This window comes from Mytilus trossulus, chromosome 11 (genome assembly GCF_036588685.1).
Source record: "Mytilus trossulus isolate FHL-02 chromosome 11, PNRI_Mtr1.1.1.hap1, whole genome shotgun sequence".
NCBI lineage: Eukaryota > Metazoa > Mollusca > Bivalvia > Mytilida > Mytilidae > Mytilus > Mytilus trossulus.
In genome coordinates this window covers 35,198,849-35,225,778 of record NC_086383.1, presented here as the reverse complement: position 1 = coordinate 35,225,778, position 26,930 = coordinate 35,198,849, and the positions used below count along the sequence as shown (strand labels likewise).

The window sequence follows — 26,930 nt, the reverse complement described above, 5'->3', positions numbered from 1 at the left end:
TGGGGGGGGGGGGGGTATATATAAAAGGTCGTTTTTTTTCCTTTAACTCCTAGATCATGGTCTCCAATTTTAAGATGAAAATGAAACGCTAAATTTTTGGCTGAAAATGATGTACCTAAATGAACTTTGATTTAAATACTTTGTTTATCATCCGTTCAGTCAAAATAGAGACTGGATACTCGGATACTAAAAACATATTTATATTCCTGTTACATGTATTTGTACTGGATGCAGGATAAACGTATCTGCATGTAATAGTTTTGTTGTATTGTTAGTGATTAATCTGTTCTTATGTTTTAATATTTTTGACTTTAACACCTTGGGTTTTAACTAGGATGTGAAAATTTAAAAAACGCAAAAATTCAAAATTTAAAAATTTATGACAAAGTGTACAAGTTATAGCAGACTAATTGCAATATATCGTAAAAAAAAGTAGTGCTGCAATTAATTAAATATCGATAGGAAAATATAGCATTTCAAAACGACTTTCATCATCGTGATAAAGTAAAGCAGCATTTCTGTGTAACTCAAAGAATCATTAATTTATCATATTAAAATATTTGCCACTGGACGTTAATTGACTGTACCAGCATTCATTAAACGGCCGATATAGCAATTCCGATACGAAAACGGATACTTTTTTTCCAGTTAACTGAGGAAAAAAAAGAGTAAAGTACACATATAAATGTGTTAATGGCTTGGGTTCTGTAATGTTAAAAGAACTGTAGAAATTTCCCATTGTAGTAGTGATTTACTTAAGTATAAACATGAATAGAATAGAAAGAAAACGGGGTATCTAACCATGGTACAAATAAGTGTATGCGCAAACAAAAGTAAGGGGTAGCGCTTTTATTACTTTTCCAAAAGGAACAAACATTCTCATCTCACTGACAATTATGACGGTTCCTAGCACCAGTTCGATGTTCGAATTTTTAGCACACTTGATATCACATATGTTCCTTATATTGAACTACAATCTCGTAGCCTTTTCCCGAGCGTGACCTACGAATCAGACGTTTCCCCGGGTTTGTAATAAAATAAGCAACACAACAGGTGCCACATGTGGAGCAGAATCAGCTTACCCTGCCGGAGCACCTTGGATCATTCCCAGTTTTTAATGGATATCGTTTTGCTTAGTCTTAAGTTTTCTATTTTGAGTTTTATGTACTATTGTTTGTCTTTGTCTTTTTCGATGTTTTCGACAGGTGAGATTCAATGTCTCTATGGTATCTTTTGCCTCTCTTTTTGCTGCCACAACTACGAATAACATAACAAAATGAATGCTTTGTATATCTACTTTTTAACCTTTGAATTAAAGCTTTGGACATTGTTGTTTTTAGATTATAATTGACTTTAACGATTATTGTTTAAGTGGCATGGTGCAAAATCCAAAATAGAACTGTTAATCTGGTTATTCTGGTTAGACTACCTACGTCATAATCTTCGTCTAGTATGCTCTTTTTAATCTGTATTAAAATATCACAAAAACAAACATTATGGGGTATAATTAAATTGGTGTTAGATTGAAATTGAGCTTTTGAAATTTAAAGACAATAAAAAACCGAAATTAACAAAATAACAAATCGTCAGTTCTATGCAAAATAACATTCTGCAAATACATGTATCTCCATGAAAAGCGTCAAAGAACTTATCAAAGTAAATATGTTTCGTTTATCTGATTTATGTTTATGCTCCATTTATGGGCCTTGTGTTTTCTGGTCTGTGTGTCCGTTCGTCTGTGTGTCCGTTCGTCTGTCCCTTTCGTTTGTTCGTCCGTCGTCGTCCGTCCGTCTGTCCGGTTTCATGTTAAAGGTTTTTGATCGAGGTCATTTTTTATGAAGTTGAAGTTCCTTATAATATGATCTTTGAAATTTTAATGCAAAATTAGAGTTCTATCCCATTTTCACGGTCCACTTAACATATAAAATGATAGTGCGTATGGGGCATCCGTGTACTATGGAATCATTCTTGTTTTATATATTTTTAAATTGTAAAATATAAATTATATGCATTATCTTCACTATTTTAGATATCGCCTGACTTTCATTCAAATTAAATCTAGAAAACAAGTAATTATGGAACTTTTATTTTGTACACCCCCTTTTTTTCTCTCTTTTTAAGACAAAATATTATAGTAGCTTTTTCGCCGTATTTCCCTTTGAAAAGCTTCAGTTTGATATTTAAATATGAATTAAAAGTCAGCAACGTATGCACTGATTGGTTGTTGTTTTCTTAATGTATAGTCGCAAATTGTTCAATCATAATCAAGAGTTTAAGAATATTTGCAATGACATAGCAGTAAATGCATACGCATAAGTAGCAAGTACATATTATATCTCTTCAATCAAAAGATTGATTAATTGGTGTTTAACGCCACTTTCAACGTTATCGTGCTATTTCTTGGCGGTCAGATTTAATTGATAGAGAAATCAAAACCAGGGGATCTAGAGTGAACCACCGATCATCGGAAGGAAAACTAATAGTCATAGTCGATGAAGATTGGAGTCACCCCCACTCGTGCGGGATTTTAACTCACAACCTCGCTGCTTAAAGGCTAGAGATACAGTAGTTCGACTACTTAAAAACTCTGAGTCACTGATGTCCATTTTCATCAAAACAAGGTGTCTGCTCTTTGGTCGGGTTGTTGTCGCTTTGATACATTCCCAATTTCCTTTCTCAATGTTATTGTTTTCTGTTGATGAATAACTATCTAACCTACCCATGTACCTATTGTCTTGTAAAACAATTAATAATTCACAAAGTTCGACAGGACATTCACATATTGTGTCCGGCATATAAATGGCTATGAACTGCTACGCCTATAACATTTATTACTCAGTCTTCGATTCTCTTTGTAGTGTTTATTTTTGACATTTTGTCGGTAGTTGGGTTTTTTTTTAAATTATGACCATGTATACGTAGTTACATGTATTAGTATCTGTTCGTTTTTGTTTGATTTATGGTGTAAGCGGAAAATTCTTTGCGGTTATGTTTCATACTCTGCAATCTTCAATCACATTTTTAAATTCCAGTGGTAAATATTTACTGGTTGTATATTCCATCATTTATAAACATACATGTAATCCATTACAAATATAAAGTAAAAATATATTTGAAATTACGATTTATCACACATATACATGTACATGTATATGACAATTTGATAATGTTTGCGTTTTGTAATTTTACGGAAAATAACGAAATATGACACTCAAGCTACGTAAAGACTGTTGAAGTGCATTTAAGGCGTAAACTTTAGAGCTTCAAATTACATTGATATGGATCCCGGAGCAGATGGAGAAGAGACAACATATAGGGAAAACGATACTATTCATTCTGCCAAAGGCGACAGTATTAACATTTTCTGAATTTACTGCTTTTTTTTTTATAAAAGCTTGGATAGGGTGTTAGTACTTTATCATTCTGTTTTAAAAATTAAAGCCAAAAAGTATCATGACCAACTTCCAACGGAGCTAGTTTGTGTTTTTCATGCCAACCGTCATTTTGCACACAAATTTATGAAATTTTGCAAGTCTCTTCGAATAATTCTCTAGAGAATATTTTAATAAATTGTAAAATTTATATAATTGTAAGAATACAAACTGCAACTATTCATAGATAAAAAAAAATTATTGTACCCTTACATCCAATCACAGCGCTACTAATTTGACTTCCTTCACCTGCCTTGGGTACACAAAAAGGCCAACCTAATACTGGGAAAATGTAATATTACCGTTTTACCTATACCAGAGGAGAAAGTGAGAGACAACTAAAAGACAAAAACAAAAGTCTATAGGCAACACGAGTCGAATCCCAACCAAATATCAGGATGATCTTCAGACCACATTATAGGTTAGAATCTATTTAATCACCTAAATGAAGGCACTCTGTATGTTGTGTTTTAAAATGTCTGGCTTTGTTTTATTATAACACATGGTTTAATTAGCTGCCTATAATATCTTGTTGATGGTTGCTCAAATATCAATCTAATTTCTCACTCGACATTTTCTCTTTTTGGAGACAAGAATCCTTCTTTAAAATTTATAATCTGTATTAATAACCACAGATTAATTTCATAATACTGATATAAATTGTGATTAAAGTGGATTAAACCAGTAAGAATTAAAACATGCAACCATGAACAATGATTGTATGATCGTAGTTGCTGTTTTTCTGTGTATGTCCACTGGTGTCAACGTGATGATCGTAACTGCATTTTTTTTTGGAAAAAAAAGTTTGTTTCCAGTTTTTGGAGAAAAAATAATTTGTTTTTGATTCTGAGAAAAAAAAATTGTTTGCTTCACCCTCAGCTGCAACTATATATGTAATGCTAAAATTGAAAGAAAAGAAATAGTTTTCGACTTGTCGCGAAAAAATTAGATTGTTTTTCGCCGCATGCGAAAAAAAAAGTTTGTCCAGAAAAAAAAACATAGCCCCCCCCCCCCCCCCCCCCCCGAAAATCAAATGGTTGCTGCCTTACAGTTAAAACACAGCTGCATCATACATTAAATTTAACGGTCAATCAGTCAGTCTGCTTAAGTTCATGAAAACATTAAATCTACAAATACTTAACACACTTGACCATGGTAAATTAATGTGGGCAATTAAATAACGATCTGAGATAAGATATAAATGTGCAAAGTTTAACCCTATGACATACCTCCCCAATTAACTGTGGCGTCCCGACACACAAACACACTCTTACTCATACATGGTATATACATACATACACAATATTTTTTGTTTTGGCATGAACCCCCTAACACATTTAAACAAATTCAAAGTCGAAATATGAAAATCATTTATAATGGCATAATCTTTAATATCATCCTCTTTTGCCCTCTGGGTCTCACAATATTCATATTGTACAAAATAATGTTTTTCTAATCTCTGAGACTTATTTCGTGATCGCATTGTATCTAAAATTTTCCCCATTGCATTGTCAATATTTTCAATTAAATCAAAAAGGGACGAAAGATACCAAAGGGACAGTAAAACACTCATAAATCTAAAACAAACTGACAATGCCATGGCTAAAAATGAAAATGACAAACAGAAAAACACTAGTACACATGACACAACATAGAAACTAAAGAATAAACAACACGAACCCAACCAAAAACTAGGGTGATCTCATGTCCTCCAGAAGGGTAAGCAGATCCTGCTCCACATGTGACACCCGTCGTGTTGCTTATGTGGTTACAAATCCGGTAAATAGTCTAATTCGGTAGGTCCCATTCATGAAAGGGAAGGGGATTGTAGTTACGACGTAAGGAACATAATTATCCGATATCATTTATGAAACGGTTATTCCATAACGGTCAACCAACTCGTGATGGCGTCCGTAAAATTTACGAAGGGATGATTTCAACTTCACCAATTGGAACTCTTGGTTTAATAGCTTCCTTGTGAGCAGCAAACCTCTATCAAGAAATTCATGATAGGCAATGCAAGCACGGGAATATCGTATTAATCGTATCAATGTTCGGACCGACATCTCCTTCATCTATAATGGGCCTATCATCAGGATCAACAAATTGTTTGATGCGGTTAACGTGTTCAGTTTGTTCTGACTTTTTCGAATCACACATTTGAATCTTATCTTAACCATTGTTAACTTTATTGTTAATTTTTACCAGGGCTTAGATACTTCCATACTCCATGCTGTATGTCAAAGACATAAGGTGAAAATACGACGACTGATAAGAAATTTTACATACGTATATATGTATATCAAAATTAAAAATTTCGTCCAATTTTACAAAAATTGTAAAAGAAATAATTGAAGATCATGCAACACGCAACATGCAACATGCAACACGCAATATGCTTACAAGTCAATTTCTAAAGCAGTAGGGCCCATGCTGTGCTCCCTCGGAACCAGGCTTGGTTTCCTTCGAACTGACTGCCTTTGAAGTTTGCTTCTCATGAATGCTAATAAACTTTTTAGGCAGGGATCGGTCAAAATTTATAAATGATTCCCAAGGAACAAAAAATATTTGTATAATCATAAACTTATGTATATCTATTGAATAAATTTGGTAGTCTGTATCCATTCTCAATTTTATGTTTAGAAGTACTTGATTTTCCACTAGGTCATGTTGAGCGCGTCCTCATGGGATAACTATTACGAATAAACCATGCCTAAATTATATGTAAGCTAACATTTATTCATGTCAATCATCCCGAAATCCTTGAGGTGAAAGACCTTTAATGACCCAAAATTCCATGTGCATTTGAAACTCTATATTTAGATGAAGACCAGGTTAATTTCCAGAATATCTCTTTCAAAAATAACCAATTACCGGAAAATTGACATTTGTAAAAACAACTGAAGAAACGAAAAATATTATATATCAGATGAAGTTCACAGTAATTATGCTAAAATGAAAATTTGCATTAATGATTTCGTAATAAGTGTAGCTGGAAGACAAATGATTCGTAAAATTACCCATAAACCACCCTTAAATGGTATAAAATTGGTTACAAATATAATGTTTGTAATTATGATTCGTTTTTACAAATGTCAATTTTCCTGTAATTGGTTATTTTTTAAGTATATGGAGTTAATTTTTGACATAAATTGTAATGAAAAAATAATTAGCCAGAAAGTAGGCGAACAAATAACTATAAATAACCTCTTTTTCAATAACGTTTGCTTCATTGTAAACTAGAGATATCCAGTAACAAAGATGGGTATTATTTATCATGTTTATATTGTTTTGTCGTTTTCATTATTTGGAAGCATTTCCACATCGCTTGAATATAACAAGGTAAACAATATTTTATAACATAATCTACAAGAATGCAACTAATAATACTGTAAACCAACTTATTTTCGCAAGCCATTTATTTTCGCGACTGTCGCGAGTAGAAAAATAGCGCGAATATAAATCGTCGCGAATATGTCAATCTTTGATATTCCTTTATAAACTTCATCTAGTAAATCAGATAATCGCGAAATTAAAAAGCCGCGAAGTGGACGGTGCCTCCTGTAGTCGGGTCCCTTTTTATCAACCCCATCTGCATCTGGAACGAGGATGACACGCCAGTGTTGTGCATGTTTACCATGTGCGCCTATTTCTCACCTTGCCATGCAGCAACGTCCCTTGGAGGCTTTTGCGGTTAAGAAACATATCCTAAAATTTCCGTTTCATTAAATGCACACTTTCGTGTTGGAGTGTGCCAGTGATGGATCATGTTTGTATGTGTGAGTCAAGTCTCCGTGTTGAAGACCGTACTGTGACCTATAATGGTTTACATTTACAAATTGTGACTTGTCTCATTGGCACTCATACCACATATTCTTATATCTAATTACATATATATATCAATGATTTATAAAATTATAACAATGTATGAATATATTAAGCATAAAGGATATACATGAAATTTTAGAGGTAGTTATAAAAGACTTCTTCGTTTGATTTGATTTTCCAAACCATTGATTGCTGTATTATTATTTACAGAGATTGCCACCAGTTGCCTTTGACTCGGCCATTAGTGAGCTCCCTCACCTGAAGTTTGAGACCATCACAGTAAATAAAGGGCGACATAGAACTTATATTAAAGCTAACGCTAAAATGAACAAAAAGCAATATTTCGACTATCGTTCTACGTGGTTTGTAGATAACATTCCTGTCCAATCTTGTAAGTAGTTGTAATAAAGACAAAATGTATTATCCCGTCAGCCACATACACGAGAATAGACAACAAGAGGCCACATTGAAAAACTACATCCACGGTTTGTCAAACTCTAAATTGGTAAAAGTCTAGTAAAATTGTGTAATAAATTCTTTTTAGAGTCCATCAAATATCTGACGTCAAACAAATTCTCACACTACAAAATAATTAAAAAAATAATGAAATAGAATCGTCACCAACAAACAAGATTCCAGGCTTAGAATATATTAAAATGAACGTGTGACAGGCTTGCATTGGTGTTATGAGTCATCAAATTAAACCTTAAAACGTTTTCCCGACCGTTCAAGGATTAAAGCACCCTAATGACATCTTTATGACATCTTAAACAACTCAAAGTAATCAACATATATATTGAGTGGTTATTGTTTATTTTAAATGCGTTCGAATCTTAGATAAGTTTTAACAAAACACAATTTATTACTTTTACATAACATCAAAACAAGTTATTACAAAACACCGAAACAAGTTATTACAAAATACCAAAACAAGTTACTACAAAACCCCGAAACAAGTTATTACAAAACATCGAAACTAGTCATTACAAAACAACGATGGAAAAAAAGAAGCTGCCCGATTGTCTTCGGAAGGCAACATGACTACGTGAAGCCCTCGCAAACCCGTCGTGTAGCCATAGTAAAATAATACTATGACATAGAGATGAGACTGTGGTAACGGCGAAGACAACCGAATTTGCATTGCTTAATTTCAAAAGGGTTCCTCGTTGCTGCATATCAATCGATTATGTTGGTATTTTTTCCTGAACTTTTCTGATCATACGTTGTACATACATGTAAACTTAATATACTTGGAAATAAGACATGTCAAATTAAAAATGAAAAGTTTTAAAAAAGAATATTTCAACCGGCCTTATGAAAATACCACAATATCTGCTTATATCTATAATACTAAAATTACGAGGTCCAATTTGTCAGCCGTCACCACGTGAAAACGACGAATCAAAGAATTCAACTTTATATATAACTAATATAGTACAAAGGTGTAGATTGAAAATTACACCACTCCAGGCCCTTTCGTTTTCCACGTAATTAATATTGCCAATAATTAAGAAGTTCCGGGTCGAGTCCGATATCGATACCAATAGTATATTCACCTGTTACCGATTACCTTATCTGTACGTTCAGCATCTGACAGGCGCACCACCAAACGGTGTATTCAGGATTAATATGCTATATGGTATTACACGGGTCATAATCACAGGGTTGAAACTACTTAATTGTCAAATTGTTACCTATTGTAGTATTTTAATCAGTAAGACTTTCTAAGATAACAATACGAATACTAAAAATCTGGACTAAAAATAAGACGTATAAGTACAGTTTTCAATTTGTTAACAGACATGACGTAAAACAGCGAATCAAAGAATTCAACTTTATTTATAACTAATATAGGACAATGCTGTTGATTTAAAAAAAAATCCATTCCAGGACCTTTTGTTTTCCAAATAATTAATATTTCCAATAATTGATAAGTTCCAGTTCGACGGGTTCAAACTGAAAGATTTGAAAGCAGAGAAAACTGTGTATCTTATAATCGCCATGACTTTATCAAATGGCAATACTAATACTAAAATAAGGCTTGCGCATAGTTATATACTTTAATTTAGTCACGGACCCGCGATATCACGGGTGTGTTCTAGTAGTACGTAATTTCACGACTAAAAAATAAATATCATAATATCAGCAATGTGTGTTTTAATAAAGAGTTAAATATGTTTGTTTCCTATATCTATATATTAACACCATCATATTTGTTTTCATATAAATATTCAAGAGTAATCTTTTCTATTGTAGTTTACATTAAGAACAAGGATTTCATGTCCACTGGGAATTCAGTGAAATATGTTGATGATGGCCGTTTGATTTCATTCGATCTATCAACTTCTTTGACTCCAGCTGATATTGCAAACAAAACATTTAAAATTATTGTCAGATACAAGCATGATGAATTTTTATACTTAAAAAAGAAAAAGGAAACAAGAAATTTCTACAGCTATCAGAACTTTGAAATTACATTCAAAGGTTCTGACTTGGGTTTCACTGATGCTACCTCTTCACAAACATATAACCTTGAGAACTTTGAGTTTTTCCTAGCTAAGCAATCGAGTACACGGAAATACAGAGGCATGTTTGGTTTCGCCCACGACTCTGACAGTTCTGTTAATGAAATCACGACGTCGTTTGAAGGATTTGGAATCAAAACAAAACCACCCAGGTATGTGTATAATATAGCCAAACAGGATGGCAATACAACACTTCTAAGCTTTTCAGAGATCTCAGTTCCGCCATTGTCCAACAAGCTAAAGGTTGTCAATATTGATTTAGTGGAGGACACCAAGAAAGAGTTTCATGGTTTGTTCAAAGTAACAGTTTCTACAACTAACCGGTTTAAAGTAGATATCAAGTATGTTTTTGAACTAACAAGCTATCTTTACAATGGTATAAGCCTCAAAGAGCCTTTCATTCCTCTCACTGGATTAATCATAACAAATTTTGAGGAAAGTGGTAATGCAGAAAAGACTACATTAATTTGCAGAGTATTTGGTTTTAGAAATGCCAAAGTTAAATTATTCCTACAAACAACAAAGTCTGACGAAAGAGAAGAAGTTACTAAGAATGTAATTCCTACCTACAATGAATATGAAACAGTGCTAACGCTAGTCTTTGTGGAAAACAGTGACAGACAGGCTGGGACATATTTTTGTGTAGCAACTTGTTCAGACGGAGAAAAAGTGTTCAAAGTCGAAAAAAGAAGAACTTTGTTTTTGAAATAAATATGTTGGTACTTGAATAGTACCTCATGCCAAAGTCCGACTTATAAAATAAATAATATTAAAACAACTAAAATATACCGGTATATAAAAAAGAAGATGTGCGGGTATGATTGCCAATGAGACAACTATCCACAAAAGACCAAAATGACACAAACATTAACAATATAGGTCACCGTACGGCCCTCAACAATGAGCAAAGCCCATACCGCATAGTCAGCTATAAAAGGTCCCGATAAGACAATGTAAAACAATTCAAACGAGAAAACTGACGGCCTTATTTATGTAAAAAAATGAACGAAAAACAAATATGTAACACATAAACAAACGACAACCACTGAATTACAGGCTCCTGACTTGGGACAGGCACATACATCAATAATGTGGTGGGGTAAAACATGTTAGCGGGATCCCAACCCTCCCCCTTACCTGGGACAGTGGTATAACAGTACAACATAAGAAACGAACTATAAGAATCAGTTGAAAAAGGCTTAACTCATCAGGTAGACAAAAATAAAAGTGGACGTGGCCGGGTACTTATACATCCCGACACAAAAAGACACAATGAACAGACCTGAGAGTACTAAAAGTGAGGGAAACACCGGATTTGTGTTTTTCTCAATCGATTTATAAAATTGCAATAATTTTCGAAATACCAAATACAATAAAGATGTGTACTTGAACTATTATAACAAGATCCTATAAGTTTGGGGGGGGGGGGGGGAAATAAGAGGCAATGAAAGTCTGCCGAGAAACAGTAGATACTGTATATATGTTCCGGACCATATGATTATTTAGACCATACGCGCATGATCGGACCATATTAGTAAAATAAACGTTTGGTTATTAAAGTAAACTGTAACAGAGTGTTTATTACGTGACCATACGCGTATGGTCCAAATACTCATATGGTCCGGAACATATACATGTAACTGTTTTGATATCACCATATAATGTTAATTTAATACATTTCTTATCTCTATACATAAAACCGTGCACACTTTTAAATTAGTTTTTATCAATTTTCGAATTTTATTGATACCTTTTACTTAACCTTGCGTTTGATTAAACTAATATTGCTATCTTAAAATTGGGACAACCCAAAAACTAACGATTCATTAAAATTTGATTTGTATGACCTTGGATTATCGAAGCCTTGGACTTCCTACATGTACTTAAGTATCATTCAATGTTCAGAACTTATTTGCACATTGACGTCCGTTCTAAAGAGTTGTCCAAAAGTAGGGACAAATATTTCAAAAAAAAATAAAATGTATGATACTGTTTACCTATCACATGGATATAACCTTGCAGTTTTAACTCTTAAATTTAATACGTAATTTTTTGACTTACAAACGCGGAAAACTAAATAAATAAAAATAAACAAAAATTGTTTTGATAATATGTATAAAATTCAATATGGATTGCTCCCGATTTTGTACTTTTTAGAGATAGACACATTGTACATAGCTTATCCATATTTCAATTTTACGTTAGACTGCATGCCATCTGAAGTTGAGGCTTCAATCGATGATAAAAATTAAGCTAACGAATTTACAAGTCCTTCTGAAAATCATGTGTTCCAAATATGATGCCACAGATATATATATATATACCAGACATTAATTATTTGGTAAGGTGAAGCGACAAAAATTCATATAGTACATAACTTGCTTTATATGTTTAGTATTCAAATAAAATATCCTGTTATTTTTTCCTGTGTTTAACAAATTTAACGATAATAGTAGAGCTGCATTCACGTGACATTTCACTAGCGGTCCGCGATTAAATCACTATTTTAAACTAGTATACATTTTGTTTAGGGGTCAGCTGAAGCCCACCTCCGGGTGCGGGATTTTCTCGCTGCGTTGAAGACCTACATGTATTGGTGGCCTTCGGCCGTTTTATGCTCTTTGGTCGTGTTGTTGTCTTTTTGACATTCCCAATTTCCATTCTCAATTTTATAAGTTACAAAAAGATAATTTCAAGTACATTTATTGTACTAGTAAAACAAAACCACCTCATTCATCATACAAATGATTGGACAAATGAAAAGAAAGCAGCAATTTAACATTCCTGGATTGAGATCATCGATTTTATTTATTATCTTCTTTTTTTTTTTTATCTCTATCTAAAACTTTTCTCACTTTAGTTTCTGATCGATTTTCGAATCGATTCCTTTTATTAACTAGGCTTAATATGTTTTTTTCTGTCTTCAAATTGGGACAACACAAATATTATGACTTAAAATGTTGTTTGAAGATGTCAATCTTATTAACAAATCTTGTATAAACAATTATACAAACAAAGCAAGCAAGCCAAAAAAAGTTTGCTTTACATGCATTAGGAAATTAGCTGTAACATAGAATTAAAAGTACATTTTACACCTATTTTATATTTTTAAATCAAAGTCTATTTAGAGGTCCTCATTGATTTTATACCATGAAACAAAAAGAACAGTTGAAGAACAATCTGAATGTATGGTAAAGTTAAATTGCACTACAAAAATCATTTGAAGTTACTTTTTCCCTTTTTTTTGCAGTTGCACAATTTTTTTTTAATATTAGCCAACTATAATTAAATACATAAAGGATACATTTTATTTTATTATACTTCACGTTAAAATGCCATATTTTGATTGGCTAATATGAGGGTGTCATTTTACTCTATCACATAGCTGAGAGGGTGACAATTTTTTTGAATGTTACCCTCTCGTCTAAACCAATCAAAAATCGACAATTTAAAGGACAACGGATTGAATTTACATCAAGTAGTTGAATACAATGCTTAAGTTTTACGTTTTGGATCAAATTTTATTATTTAACTGTCAAAATAAAAAAAAAAACTGTATTGTTGTTTATTTCTAACACTCGTAACGTTGTTATGTACGTGACGTCATAGAAAATCCTTTTGAAATAAAATTAATCTGAAGAAGACAAAAATGTTAGGACCTTCAGTATGATAAATTAAATAACACATAGCTGAGAGGGTGATAGAGCAAATTGGTACCCCTTGAAAAAACATTGTCAACAATTTTAGAGCTGTAAAGGTATCTATTATGTGTTTATATAAATGAAATTTGTATATATCAATATAAATGTATATGGTGTATATACATGTATCTATGTAACTGCAAGATATATTAACCTTGTTAAATATTACATCCTTTTATATAATTTAAATTTCAGGATGATTTTGAAAAGAATACCAGTAACCAAGACAAACCATATGACCTAAGAGAAACTTCATACGATTTAGTAAGTTGTATAATATTGGTAAATTTTGGACATATACATATTCATAATTTAGGGAACTATTGTCTATTATAGGACATCACAATAATTTTGTAATTTTGTGATGTTTCATATATGCATCTACATTGGTCAGATTCTCTAGTATCCTGCCTTTGTTGCGTTTAAAGCTATACTACATGTATATATAGATATAAGAAGATGTGGTATGAGTGCCAATGAGACAACTCTCCATCCAAGTCACAATTATATAAAAGAAAACCATTGTAGGTTAAGGTACTAAAAATAAAAATAAAGGTAGGAAAATATTTAAAAAAAAATTGTGCTATGAAATAGGAGAAAAGGTAGATGAGTCTTGCTTTACAACATTTTTCAACTCGTTATTTAATTTTTATCTTTTCCTTCACTGTACTTAAATTGTATTTGTATTTGTATTTTTTATATACACATAAATTACAAGAATAATATGTGTAACTTAATAGCAACAATCATAGAATAAGTTATATACTTGCAATGAACAAATGGTATGCACGCTCATATAAGCATGCATTGTACATTAGAGGCAAATTTTCAAGCAATTTCAGGACAAGACAATTCAGTATGATTAAAGATGAAATTCAAGAATATGTTAATTTAACAGTATTCCATAAATAAAACAAACAAAAAAACACAATTAATTGACATTTAGATTCACTCTTCTCCATTCATTCTTACAATGCAGGATTTATTTTGTTATTCAGGATAATTTTCAAAGTTCATATATGGTAACTGACCAATCAAGCCAGAGTTCAATTTTCTCAAGTCAGAATACAATTTCCTCAAGTCAGAACACAGCAAGTACAATAGAAGACTATAATAGAGAACACTATGTCGATCTTTTGAATAATTATTTGAACTCCAGAAAGGTATCAGCAATTAGTTTGCCAATTCAGAGATGGAAGGACAGCAGTAAGAGGACAAAGAGAAGATATCAGGGTTTGTTTAAGGAATGCTTCTACACCATAATTGACACATTTTTCCCAGGGGAATATGATGATATATTTAACAATATATGTGAAGATGATGAACACCAGGATGAGGATGATAATGGTAATAGTAAATTGATAACCGCTCTTGTTGAATCCTATGAAAATTCTTCTGCCTGGCAAGTAAGGAGACAAGTTTTATCTGTTCTGGCAATAAAACTCAGCTTTAGACAGCTTATCAATTACTTACCAGGATTGACTGAATATAGATACTATGTTGCACAGAAACATAGCATATTATACGGTTGTGCAATACCACCAAGTGAAACATGTAAAACTAGAAATAAAATGGATCAGGAAAAGCTTTCCAATTTCTTGGATTTTATTACTTCAAGTCACATCATCAAGGATCTGCCATTTGGAGAAAGACATCTGAAGTTATCATCAGGGGAAGTTATGGATGCACCTAATATAATAAGATGCATGGGACCTGCAGCCATTATTCAACAGTACCAGGCATATTGTGAGGAGAATGAGATCGGTTTACTAGGTAATTATTTAACCTTATCAAGTTAGTAGTTCATATTTAAAGCTAAAGTTTTCCTAATTGAAAAACTGCTTTTTATTTAAATATTACTTGAAGATAATTAATACTTAGAAAATTGTACTGTAATCATCATATAAAATTAATTAAATAAACGAAGGAAGATGTGGTGTTAAATGCCATTAAGACCAAAGGAAATGAAGAAATATATTACAGTTGAACTTACACCTTTCAACAATAAGCAGCTATCATACTTGAAGCTTTAAATGAACTTTTTTAGTAAAGAGCTATTTGAAGATGGGTGGATGTGAAAACTCATTAAATTATATAACGAGATTTTACAGAGCTCTAATTTCTAGCTTTAAAAAAAATTGTGAAAAATTTCATCAATGTACTTTGATAAATGACTTTTTTTTTAATGTTTCAGGTAGCAGCACAATGTTTAGGATACTTTCAGAATGTTCAGCTACTGTCAGAAAGTCACTGGAGGGACTAGACTACTTTGTTGCTGAAGGAAGCAGGGGATTTCAGGTATTTTATAATATTATTTTGGTTCACTGTATCAAACTTGTCTATCAGTCAGGGGACTTACTGAAATAAGTGATTTTTAAATCACTTATTTAAGTAGCAAATTTGAGCTTTTGTAATAAAATTCTACTGTTCGCGATAAAAATTCCACTGTTCTGGGATGTTGAAATTAGTGGGGGTTATTAAAAGAATGATACTTAAAGAAGTGATTTTTGGGAAGGAAATTGAGGTCTGATACTTAAACAAGTGATTTTTATGTCATTATCCTAGATTCAATACAAGGTCATCACCTGAAATGACCTGGTCATCATAGACAACACAGATGTTGGTTCTGATAAGTTTAGAAACACAATTAGTCCCTGGATCATTAGTATTCTATATTTAAAGATAAAATAAAATTTGATCACTTCTTCTAGTGATTAATTTGTACTACTTAAATAGGTGATTATTAAAGAAAGACAACTCTAACTTCCAACCTTTATGGAAATAGTGTTACTTGAATCAGTGATTTAGAAAATCACTTGTTTAAGTAAGTCCCCTGACTGTCTATACATATGTACAAGTTTTAACATATTATCCTGATAAACCAAGAATACATGTGTTGTCAATGTAAACATCAACAAGGTCATAGCCAAAATAGCAATTAGCAGATTATCAATGGGAAACACTCTAATTTGAAAACATCAGTGATAATTTAAATAAATTTTGCCATAAGGTTGAAATAACTGGAAAATTAGGTCACTAGAACTAACATTTTAAAATTTAGAAACCTTGGTATGTAGAACATATGAGTTTAAGTGTCCTACTATTTGATTTGTTCTTTCACGGTGTGCTTATTTATGTAAATATGTGTATATATTAACATATATATTGAAAAAAAAACTCATTGATTTTTTTTTTACTTCTACATTCAGGATCTTCAAGATATTGTTGTGTCAGAAGGATACCCAGAAACATCAAATGGGACTGAATTGAACAGACTGTTGTTAGAAGCAAAACGATATATGAAAACAGATTACAAGGTACATTATTCAATTATGTAATAACACAAGATATCTCATAAATTGGACCAAAATTATGGTCAAAAATCCTTTTTGAGGTGTGCAGTTGCAATAATTATATTGTCCACCAAAATATTAAATGTAGGAGTAATATAAAAAAGAATGTTAATATTTGAATGTCTCTCTTGCTTTACTGCATGGCCATTGACATTTTATGTTAAAAGTCTTAAAGATAAAGATTTTACTAAAATATCACATAAACTTAACATTTTTCAAAGATTCATGACAATGAGGTCAAGGTCAGATAAATCATGTCAAACAGAGATTTACCCCTTACAATTATTACATACACCAATATAGTTGACATTTTGATTATGGTAATTGAAAACAGACCAAACACAAAAACTTACCATTTAAAAAAGAAAATGAGGTCAAGGTTAAATTATGCCTGCCAGGCAGACATTTACGCCTAACAATCATTCCTTATACTAGATATTGTTGACTATCTTTTTTTAAACAGACCACATCAACTTTTATTTTTTGTCTATCTGATGAGTTAAGCCTCGTTCAACTGATTATTATAGTTCCTTCTTATGTTTGACTGTTATAACCACTGTCCCAGGTTAGGGGGAGGGTTGGGATCACGCTAACATGTTTATCCCCGCCACATTATTAATGTATGTGCCTGTCCCAAGTCAGGAGCCTGTAATTCAGTGGTTGTTGTTTGTTTATGTGTTACATATTTGTTTTTTGTTCATTTTTTTACTTAAATAAGGCCGTTAGTTTTCTCGTTTGAATTTTTTTACATTGTCTTATCAGGGCCTTTTATAGCTGACTATGTGGTGTGGGCTTTGCTCATTGTTGAAGGCCATACGGTGACCTATAGTTGTCAATGTCTGTGTCATTTTGGTCTTTTGTGGATAGTTGTCTCATTGGCAATCATACCACATCTTCTTTTTTATAGACATAATAAAAATGGCAATAAAAACTCCTGATTTATATGTGAGCAGTTGATTACCATCACATTTTTGTGAAATGAGAACTATATCTTGGTGCTGCAAAAGAATTCTTCTAATATTACTAATCTTACAACACCTTACTTTTAAGTTCAATTTGCGTTTTCTTTATAGGTTCATGTGTCAGAGGAGAATGAGGTAGCTGACCATTGTAGAAAATTTGCTTTATCAAGTACAAAAGAGGAACACTTCAAGGATAAATGCAACCATGATCACAATAAGGTTTGTGAATCTTGTGAGCAGCTGAAGGAATTATTACATGGAATTTTGAAAGAGGTAGAAATAGCTAATTTTACAGATCAACAGACAAAAGATGATATTGTATATAGAGCTCAGCAAGCAGTAGAGAGCATTTTCCTTTGGAAGAGTCATATCTTAAGAGCAAGAAACCAAGAAGCTGCAAAATCATTTCTTTTCAATTCAATGAAAGAAGATGAAGTTTTTGTTGTATTTGATTGGGCCATGAAGTATCTACCTCGCAAATACAGAGAAGATCAACTTGATTGGTTTGGAAAACGAGGTATATCATGGCATATATCTGTTTGCTTCCGAAGAAATGCAGAAGAGTTACAATCTTTGACCTTTGTTCACATATTCGATTCACAGATTTCACAGGACTCAAAAACAACATCAGCAACAATTTGTGATGTTCTTAACAATGTTTTAAAAAACAATCCAGAGGTCAAATCTGTACACCTATGGTCAGATAACGCTGCGTGTTATAAATGTGCTGATACTATAATCAACATCAACAACAACCAGCCTTCAAAGGGACATATTGTATCATATAACTTCTGTGAAGCCCAAGATGGGAAAGGGGCCTGTGATAGAGCAGCTGCTACATTCAAGAGTGGAATTAAGAGATATGTTAACCAAGGGAATGATGTTGTGAATGCTAAGCAGATAAAAACAGTAAGTATTCAGGAATGAATTTTGTTTAATTTCTAGAATATGATGTTGTAATTTCTACAATTTTTAAACCGTACATGGCAGATGGCAGAATTTATTTTTTTGTGATGAAATTGGAATATGTTGTATGATTGCATATGATACAAATATCGACCAGAGATCTTTTTAAATGTACTGACTTTATAAAAACATTGATGTTTAATATAACAGATGATACCTTATTATATAATAATAACTTTACAAATAGCTCTTAATTTATGTAAAGGCTTTGTATCCCATTTTACAACATTATAAGTCCAGTCATACTTCAAATCTGATATTTGTATCTATGAAAGAGTGGTGTTAAAGTTCATGTAATTTATGGTTATAGAAACCAATACTTAATGATTTATCAGTAATACAATAGATAATTTAATCTGAGACATCACTCTAGACAAAAGAAAGAATTTTAGTCTGACACTTAAGTAAAAAGTCTATCATAGCTTTCCTGTTTGATATCTTATTTACATTCGCCAAACCATATCATTAGAAAGATGGTTGCCCTTGTAGAAAGCACTGACTTTTCTATTGATTGAAACAGATTTTTATTATTGATAAATACAAATGTAAGATAATTTGTCTTGTTTATTTCAGGCCATTGAAAGAACTAAGAAAAATGTTAAATGTCTTATTAAAGTTGTGAAGATCCAAACCAGAGACACTGCTACGAAGAACCAAGCTTCTATACCTGGCATAACATCATACAACAACTTTGTGTTTGAAAATGGAGGACTTAGAGTTTGGAAAGCATATGGTATAGGGCCAGGTATGCAGATTATGAGAAAAGTTAATTAAAATATAATTGTTTTTTTTTCTACCTATGTCTGTCCTTTTTATATGACTGCAAAAAAAAATGCTGTTGTATATTGGTACCACGTAGATGCTGTATTTGTTGGTTTTAGCACAATAACTTTAGTATACGTAAATAGAAATCTATGAAATTTAAACACAGGATTTATGACACAAAAAAATGTTGGGATTAATATTGTGGGTTATGGTCCAAACAGTTTAGGAATTGGGGGTAAAAAAGGCACAAATAAGCATTCTTCTAGTTTACAGACAATAACTCATGGAATGGTTTATGTATCTCTTTGAAATTATACCACAAATGTCCATACCACAAAGGCGAAGGCATTTTTTTCTTTCTTTATTCCACTCAACAAACCAATTTTAAGATTGACTTTTTACATTGAGAAGGGGTGTTACTACATGTACTACAATTTTATATTGAGAAGGGGTGTTACTACATGTACTACAATTTTATATTGAGAAGGGGTGTTACTATATGTACTACAAATGCCTAATGACATGTTGTAAAATTATTTGGCATGTTAGTTGGCGGTGCACATATTTTGTCTGTCTTAACCTTTTGCTGTTTCAAGCTTTTATCAGAATTTTGTTTTTCTTAATTTACTATAGATCTAATGACAGAAAGTGTATTATTTTGTATGGGAGCACCACTAGTATATTTTTGATACAGCCGTTTCCATTTGAACTTTACTTCCCTGATGACTGAATCAAGTAACTGTAGCACATCATTTATACTATGCATAACTAGTTTTCAAGACCAAAACAGAAGACTCAAAAAAGGAATAACTAGTAAATTTGCAATTACAGGTAGAATACATGTATTTTTAAACTATTATGCAAAAAAATATGTGATTGTGATATGTTTTAATAAAAATTTAAACCATATGATTTCAGGTCTGCTTATTCCGTGGACTACAATAGTAAAGACCAGCCAGTATGCTCTATGTCCATTGTTGATTGAGGAGGAAAGTCGCATTGAAGATTTATTATCCTTTGGATGTGTAAAAAAAATAAAAAATGAGGAAAACAATGAGGAGAGTTTATTCACATGTCCTACAGATGGATGTATGAAAAGTTTTTCAAGATACAAAGATCTGGAATTGCATCTTCACGTGAATAACTGCACTTTGGTTCCAGAAAAACAATGCAGGATAGATTTAACCAAAACACTCTATGTTGAAAAATTAAAAACCAGTGAGACCCGACCTGTTGTTAAATTTTCTGACACAGTTCAGAGCTCTGGTGAAACAGACTTAGATGAAGGATGGGCTTTGCGGAAACAACGTAAAACCACTCGCTTCAACAATACGCAAAAGAAATTTCTTGATGAGAAGTTTAAACAGGGAACCATAACAGGAAACAAAGCTGATCCTACTGAAGTCGCTAATGAAATGAGACATAAAAAACTATCAAATGGAGACAGAATGTTTGAAATTAGTGAATTCCTTTCTTCTCAACAAATAAATAGCTACTTTTCTAGGACATTCAGGAACTTAAAAAGCAGTTCAGATCAGGATCAACAAGCAGCAGCTCAGTTTGAACAAAATCTTACAAATTTAAATACATCAGTCTTGTCTAAGCTGTCTGCAACCAATTAAGGGCATATAATACAGATACAAATTTTGTAGATTTAGTTCTTTATAATTTTGACACAACTTTTCTTTAAGATTTGAAATCTAAATATGCGTATGAAAGAATACCTTCATGACTAACTTTCTTAAGATATTACCATTTGATTTTGAATGTGTGAGGTTAAAAGGTAAAGAAAATCATACTTCAAATCTTTGATGAAAAACAAAATCAAATAATTCAAAGAAAAGAAAAAAGTTCATTCAGTATTTGGTACATAAAGAGTTGAGTATTATTTAAAGAAAATTTCAAAGTTAAAAGATACCCTTTAGTTATAAATTTTTTTTTGTACTTTGCAATGTGTAATAATTACTCTTGCTGCTGTATTATTTGCCCATACATCATTTACATTAGGTGCAAATATATGAGCAAATTATTGTTTCCCAAATTATATGTAAATTTGTATATATATACATCTGAAACCATTTATTGTCTCCTATGTTGTCATTTGACATGAATTTCATCTGTCATGTGTCTGCTTGCCGTTTGACATTTTGATATCTTTTTATGAAACCTTTATGTACACAGAATGAAATCCACAAGGCTACATCAATTTTTTTTTTTTACAATTTATTTTTTCTGGAAAAGGGGTTGGGGGTGGCTATTGATTTGTTCTGGTTTATTTCAATTGATTTCTTTTTAATGTATTGAATATTATTGAAACATGAAAAGAGATATCCTCACTTTGTCAGTATATTTTGCTAATCTTAATTGCACTTAAATATCCCTTCTATCTGTATAAACTTAAATTTGACAACATTTCATTTAAAACCATACGTTTTGATTGTTCCATTAAGTATTTGCAATAAAGAGGGGGAAATTTTAGTTATCAAATACTAATTAAGGCAATGGAATAAACAAGCAAATGTTAATAGAAAGAAAAAGTTATTCATTTAATGATTATTTAGATCCAAGATTGGTTTTTTTCTTAAAAAAATCGTGGTTTTTGAGGTAAAGCATACACAAAAGTTTGTATTGCGTCCGTTGTTGGTTAAACTAGTTCTCCTCAGAAAAGCAGATATACATGTATGTTTGTCTTGTTTTTCTATGTATTACTGTTATTTTTCAAATAATGCTAATTAAATATTACATATTTTCACAAAAATAAGACACATTTTAGCTTATGACTTTTATATCCTACAATATAAAAAAAAATCAATGCATGAAGTTTTATACTAAATGACCTTGAATTAAAGACAATGACCTTGAAATATTGTTTTTTATAAATTGCTTTCATTCATTCTAATTGCATAATGTTTTACACTGCATATGTTTCACAAGTTATAATAGTATGCATGTCGATGCTTACAGTAAATAAAGACAATATATGGGGTATGAGTGATTAAATTGACTGAATTTTCTCACATTTCATGAAAAATTCATTTTTTTCAAATTTTTGTAAAAAAAAATCAGTAAATTTACTCATTCTAAATTTTTAACATATAATTGTTGAATATCTTAATTTTTACTGGGTTATTAACAATTTGGCTGGAAAAATCGCGAAAATGTTTTTTTTTGAATTTGAAAATGTGTTATTTTTGGAATTTGGAGGTTCTTTATACTATTGGAAAATATGCAAACTTCACTGAATAATTTCCCATGTTTAGCTTTCCATATTTCTTGTTGTTTTTGCATGTAAGGGTAGACCTTATCATATTCTTTTCATGTGCAAACAGTATATTAATATTTCAGATCAATAAAATATGATAATTTCATCACAAAAATACCAGTTTTTCACTTTTTTTACCATTTCTAAGCAAGTTAAAAAGGCAAAATTTATGACCATGCGTAACCATGGCAACCACATAGAATTTGTTCAAATTTAATTTATATTTTTTATATTTAGGTTAAGACCAACATATAAAACAAAAATTACTTAAATCTGAAAATATTAGTGGCCATCAATATTCCTTATCCTTTGATGCTTACAGAGAATGTCTCTTAAAATTTGATTTGTATAACCTTGGATTATCAACGCCTTACTTCCTACTTATGTATTATATAATGTTCAAAATTTGTTTGCACATTGTTGTCCATTACAGTTTAAACGTTGAGGATTTGTCCGAAATGTGGGGCAAATATTTCAAAAGTATAAAATAATGCTGCATGATATACTGTTTGCATATTACCTTATGTATCTGCCCTTGGAGTTTTAAGACACGATTCTTTAACTTACAAACGCGGAAAAACGAAAACAAAATAACAAAATATTTTTGATAATCTGAATGATATTTTTCAGTATATTGAGTATAGAACCTCAAATGAAATATCATTTTATCTGTTCCTTTTTTGAGCAAACGATAATAGTAGATATGCATACACGTGACAGTTCAATATACCGGGTGCCCTCGTCGCGATCCGCCATTTAACCATACTTGCTGAAAAAAATTTGTAGAAAAATGAAAAATTGTTAGATAGGAAATTGAAAGTAAGACGTGAAAGTATCAATCGAAAATTGAGATAAAGACAACTATGAACATTGTCAAAAAAATAACATGAACTGAATGTACGAGATTTAGAAAGCAGAAGCTTTTTTCTTACAGTTGACAAAGCTACACGAGATTACGACAGTCATCACAGAATCAGGTTTTGGGAAATGAGAACCTTGGACAAAAAAACAAATTAAAAGTCTTAAATTTCACAAACAAAATATTCAGTTGCTATTTTTTACCGGTAAATGATACAGGTAAATGACAAACAACTATGGCATTCCAAAACAAACGAACTTCAAGTACACATGTACTGAATGGTTCAAAAACAATTCCTAACCATCCTTAACGTAAAATGACAAGTTCCTCAAAGAATACCAGTCTGTAGAGTATTGTTGTACACCATTGATAAATTCGTTGATGACAGTGTTGTGTCCAGCTGCAAATATTTCATGAATTTTCAGACTGATAATTTGCCAATGCATTTATGTAAAATTATATCATTATTGTACTCATATAATTCTTTTTTTATTAATTAGTATAAACTTTGAAATTCGGTTTAAAATTTACAAAACGAAATGATGACGAAGGAACGAATACAGTTTTGGTTTTCCCGATGATTTATCTTTTTATTTACATATTGTCGTATACTGTACTGATAGAGAGATACACGTCTAATAATCAGTAATTGCGTACAACATACAGTAAATTACTTATCACGTCTGTACAAATAATGTATATGAGTGTTTACAGTGTGTAACCTGATTACAATACAAATGATCTATATGTAAAGCAAATAAATTTACAAAAACATTGAAATGATGCATACGGGAAAGTACCTTTGTGATTTAAAGTCTTCCTTTTAAGGATTCTCTCAAATGTACTATAAAGAAGAGTAGCTGATAGTATAATGTAAGACGGTATATTTTGCCGTTATCACATTAAAGAGTCATCAAAATTAAGGAGGTGTGGTAAAAATTGCCATGCAATGAGACATTCGTGTAAATTCACTAGACTGCAAATTACGTAGAAATAAATAAATATAAACTAATAAATGTCATCGAAAGGCCTTCAACAATGATCAAAACCTTAGCCGCACAGCCAGCTATTAAAGAAATCCTTTTCCTAATCATTTTGAATTTCTGTTTGCACATCTTGTCTATTCCATATGGGAGAAGGGAGATGCATTTACATATCGTTTCTTTTGTGCGTTTTTTTATAATGAAATTAAAGGGAAACATTTTCAATCAAACAACGCCAATCCCTTCTCTTGATTCAACAACAAAAAAGGGCGAACTGATTTTACAAACTTGGAATAATCAATAACAGGATGAAAATACCATTCCCCAAGTATGTTTAAAGGGGATGTAAAACATTACGAACAATAGGACATAATGATTTCTTTGCATAAACGAGACAAATGCAACTTTACAGGTGAACGGACCAACATCAGGGTTATATATAAGAACAGACAATTAAAAAACATAGCAGTGCAATTAAATGCACTCACAATAAATAAATGCTGATGAAGCATTGATCTTTTAGCATCCGTCACCGTCGTATGGCAGAAAAAGAGATGACACGAACGTCTATCGCCTTTGTGAGATACTGTATCTGTTGTTTGGGCTGGTCTTCTTCCTTGCAACATACAGGTATCACAGCCAAACAGATAAGGACAGAGAACCAGTCTTATCTGTTTTTATGCATTTTTAGAATCACGGTAACATCTGCAAAAATTGAATGTGTAAATCGTGTTCTATGTATCTGCGCCTGATGCTAATAAATTATGACACGAATTAAAGCTACTTTGGCAATGTAAAGGACTGTTATCCGTTTAATCTAATTAGATGAAGCGTCTACTGTAGTTAAATATAGTTGCTAACTTCTACGTCGTGTTGGTTCTGGCGGACAGTTGTCTAATTGGCAATCATAACACAACTTCTTATTCATGTGTTTAGGTATACTTGAACTTTTAAACATGTAAAACGTCCTAGGTGTTTTCTAACGTTTGCTATGCGTTGGTATTTCTAGTTTAAAAAAAATGATTCTTAAATAGAATATACTTATCTAAAAGTCATGCCGCTATGAGTGACATCCGAGGAATATTGCAATCCGATACAAAACTAAGTATTTGACCAGAAACCAAGATGGCTAACAGACTGACGGACCAAAAGTTTTAGGACTGAAAACCATTATACCGGGTCTTCCTCGTAGCGTGTAATTAGGATATGAAAAAGTCAATCGTTTTCTTTGGTATCATACATTATGTTTTCATATATAATCATTACAGACACAAAGCTATTATTAAGTATTTGACCAGAAACGATTGCTGACAGACTGACGGACCAACAATTTAGGACGTTAAACTATGATTCCGTTAGTTCTTCGTAGCGTGCATGGGATTTTAAAAGTCGTACATTTCCTTTGGTGTCTTACATTATGTGTTTCAACATAAACATTACAGACATTTCGTGGTAGTACATAAATGCGGGAATGTGTTATTGCTTATTCATAAGCGTGTTGTGCATGTGTCAAGGAATTTTTTTCTCTTCTGTTACAGTGGATAAGGTTCATACACAGTTATTTGTATTATAAACAGTATTCGTTTCGTGAATTGATAGAATGGAATTCATTTTATACAACAGTTCGGACGTTCCAGCTTGCATAAAGTACATTGAAAGTTGTGTGATTTTAAAGTCTTCCAATAACTTTGTATTTTAGAACTAGTAAAACATATGAGACCAAAGGTTATTTATGATATCCGTCAACGACATAGCATAAATATAACTACTCATTCTCATAAATGGATACGTTATTTTAAAATATTTATATCCCAAATGTGCAATCGTAGTATGATCTTTAAAACTTTACAGTATCATGACATACTCATACATCCATGTCCGAGTCTTTATTATCTCCCTTTGGATGTTGAAATATGCAAAAAAAAAAAAACTAGAATTTTTCTTTTTCATTGGCTACTTTTTCGTAGACCATATTGTAGATATACAAATCTCCTGATTTAGTTAAAGTCATGAGCGACTGAAAATTACGTCCCACTTTCTCACATGATTTTCATTGATACTTTGTGGTCGTAAATAATTCCTTTTCAAAGCCTTTCAAATGACTTATCTGATATAAGTGGATTAATCATTCGATATATTAAATCAATTCAAACAGAAAAGTGCCAGAGAGAAATTTGTAAAAAAATTAGTTTATAAACGTTTTAGTATTATCATGATTTGTGACAGACTGATTTTTGTTGATGGTCCAGTGGCAAATATTTCACGCATGATCAGATAGAGAACAAGTTAACAAAT

General features: G+C 31.8%; 2 protein-coding genes across 2 annotated transcripts; both read left to right on the top strand.

The window, feature by feature from the left end:
• Positions 1-6,657: 6,657 nt before the first annotated feature.
• Positions 6,658-10,558, top strand: LOC134690329 (uncharacterized). The gene is made up of 3 exons (XM_063550296.1): positions 6,658-6,773; positions 7,470-7,650; positions 9,516-10,558. The coding sequence occupies exons 1-3, from the start codon at positions 6,693-6,695 to the stop codon at positions 10,493-10,495; spliced, it is 1,242 nt and encodes a 413-aa protein (XP_063406366.1). The 5' UTR covers positions 6,658-6,692; the 3' UTR covers positions 10,496-10,558.
• Positions 10,559-12,934: 2,376 nt separating this feature from the next.
• LOC134689996 (uncharacterized) lies at positions 12,935-22,949 on the top strand. Its single transcript, XM_063549967.1, has 8 exons — positions 12,935-12,970; positions 13,681-13,749; positions 14,484-15,258; positions 15,680-15,783; positions 16,695-16,802; positions 17,912-18,709; positions 19,340-19,511; positions 20,450-22,949. Exons 1-8 carry the CDS (start codon positions 12,935-12,937, stop codon positions 21,151-21,153), a joined length of 2,766 nt encoding a protein of 921 aa, XP_063406037.1. The 3' UTR covers positions 21,154-22,949.
• The last annotated feature ends 3,981 nt before the right edge of the window (positions 22,950-26,930 follow it).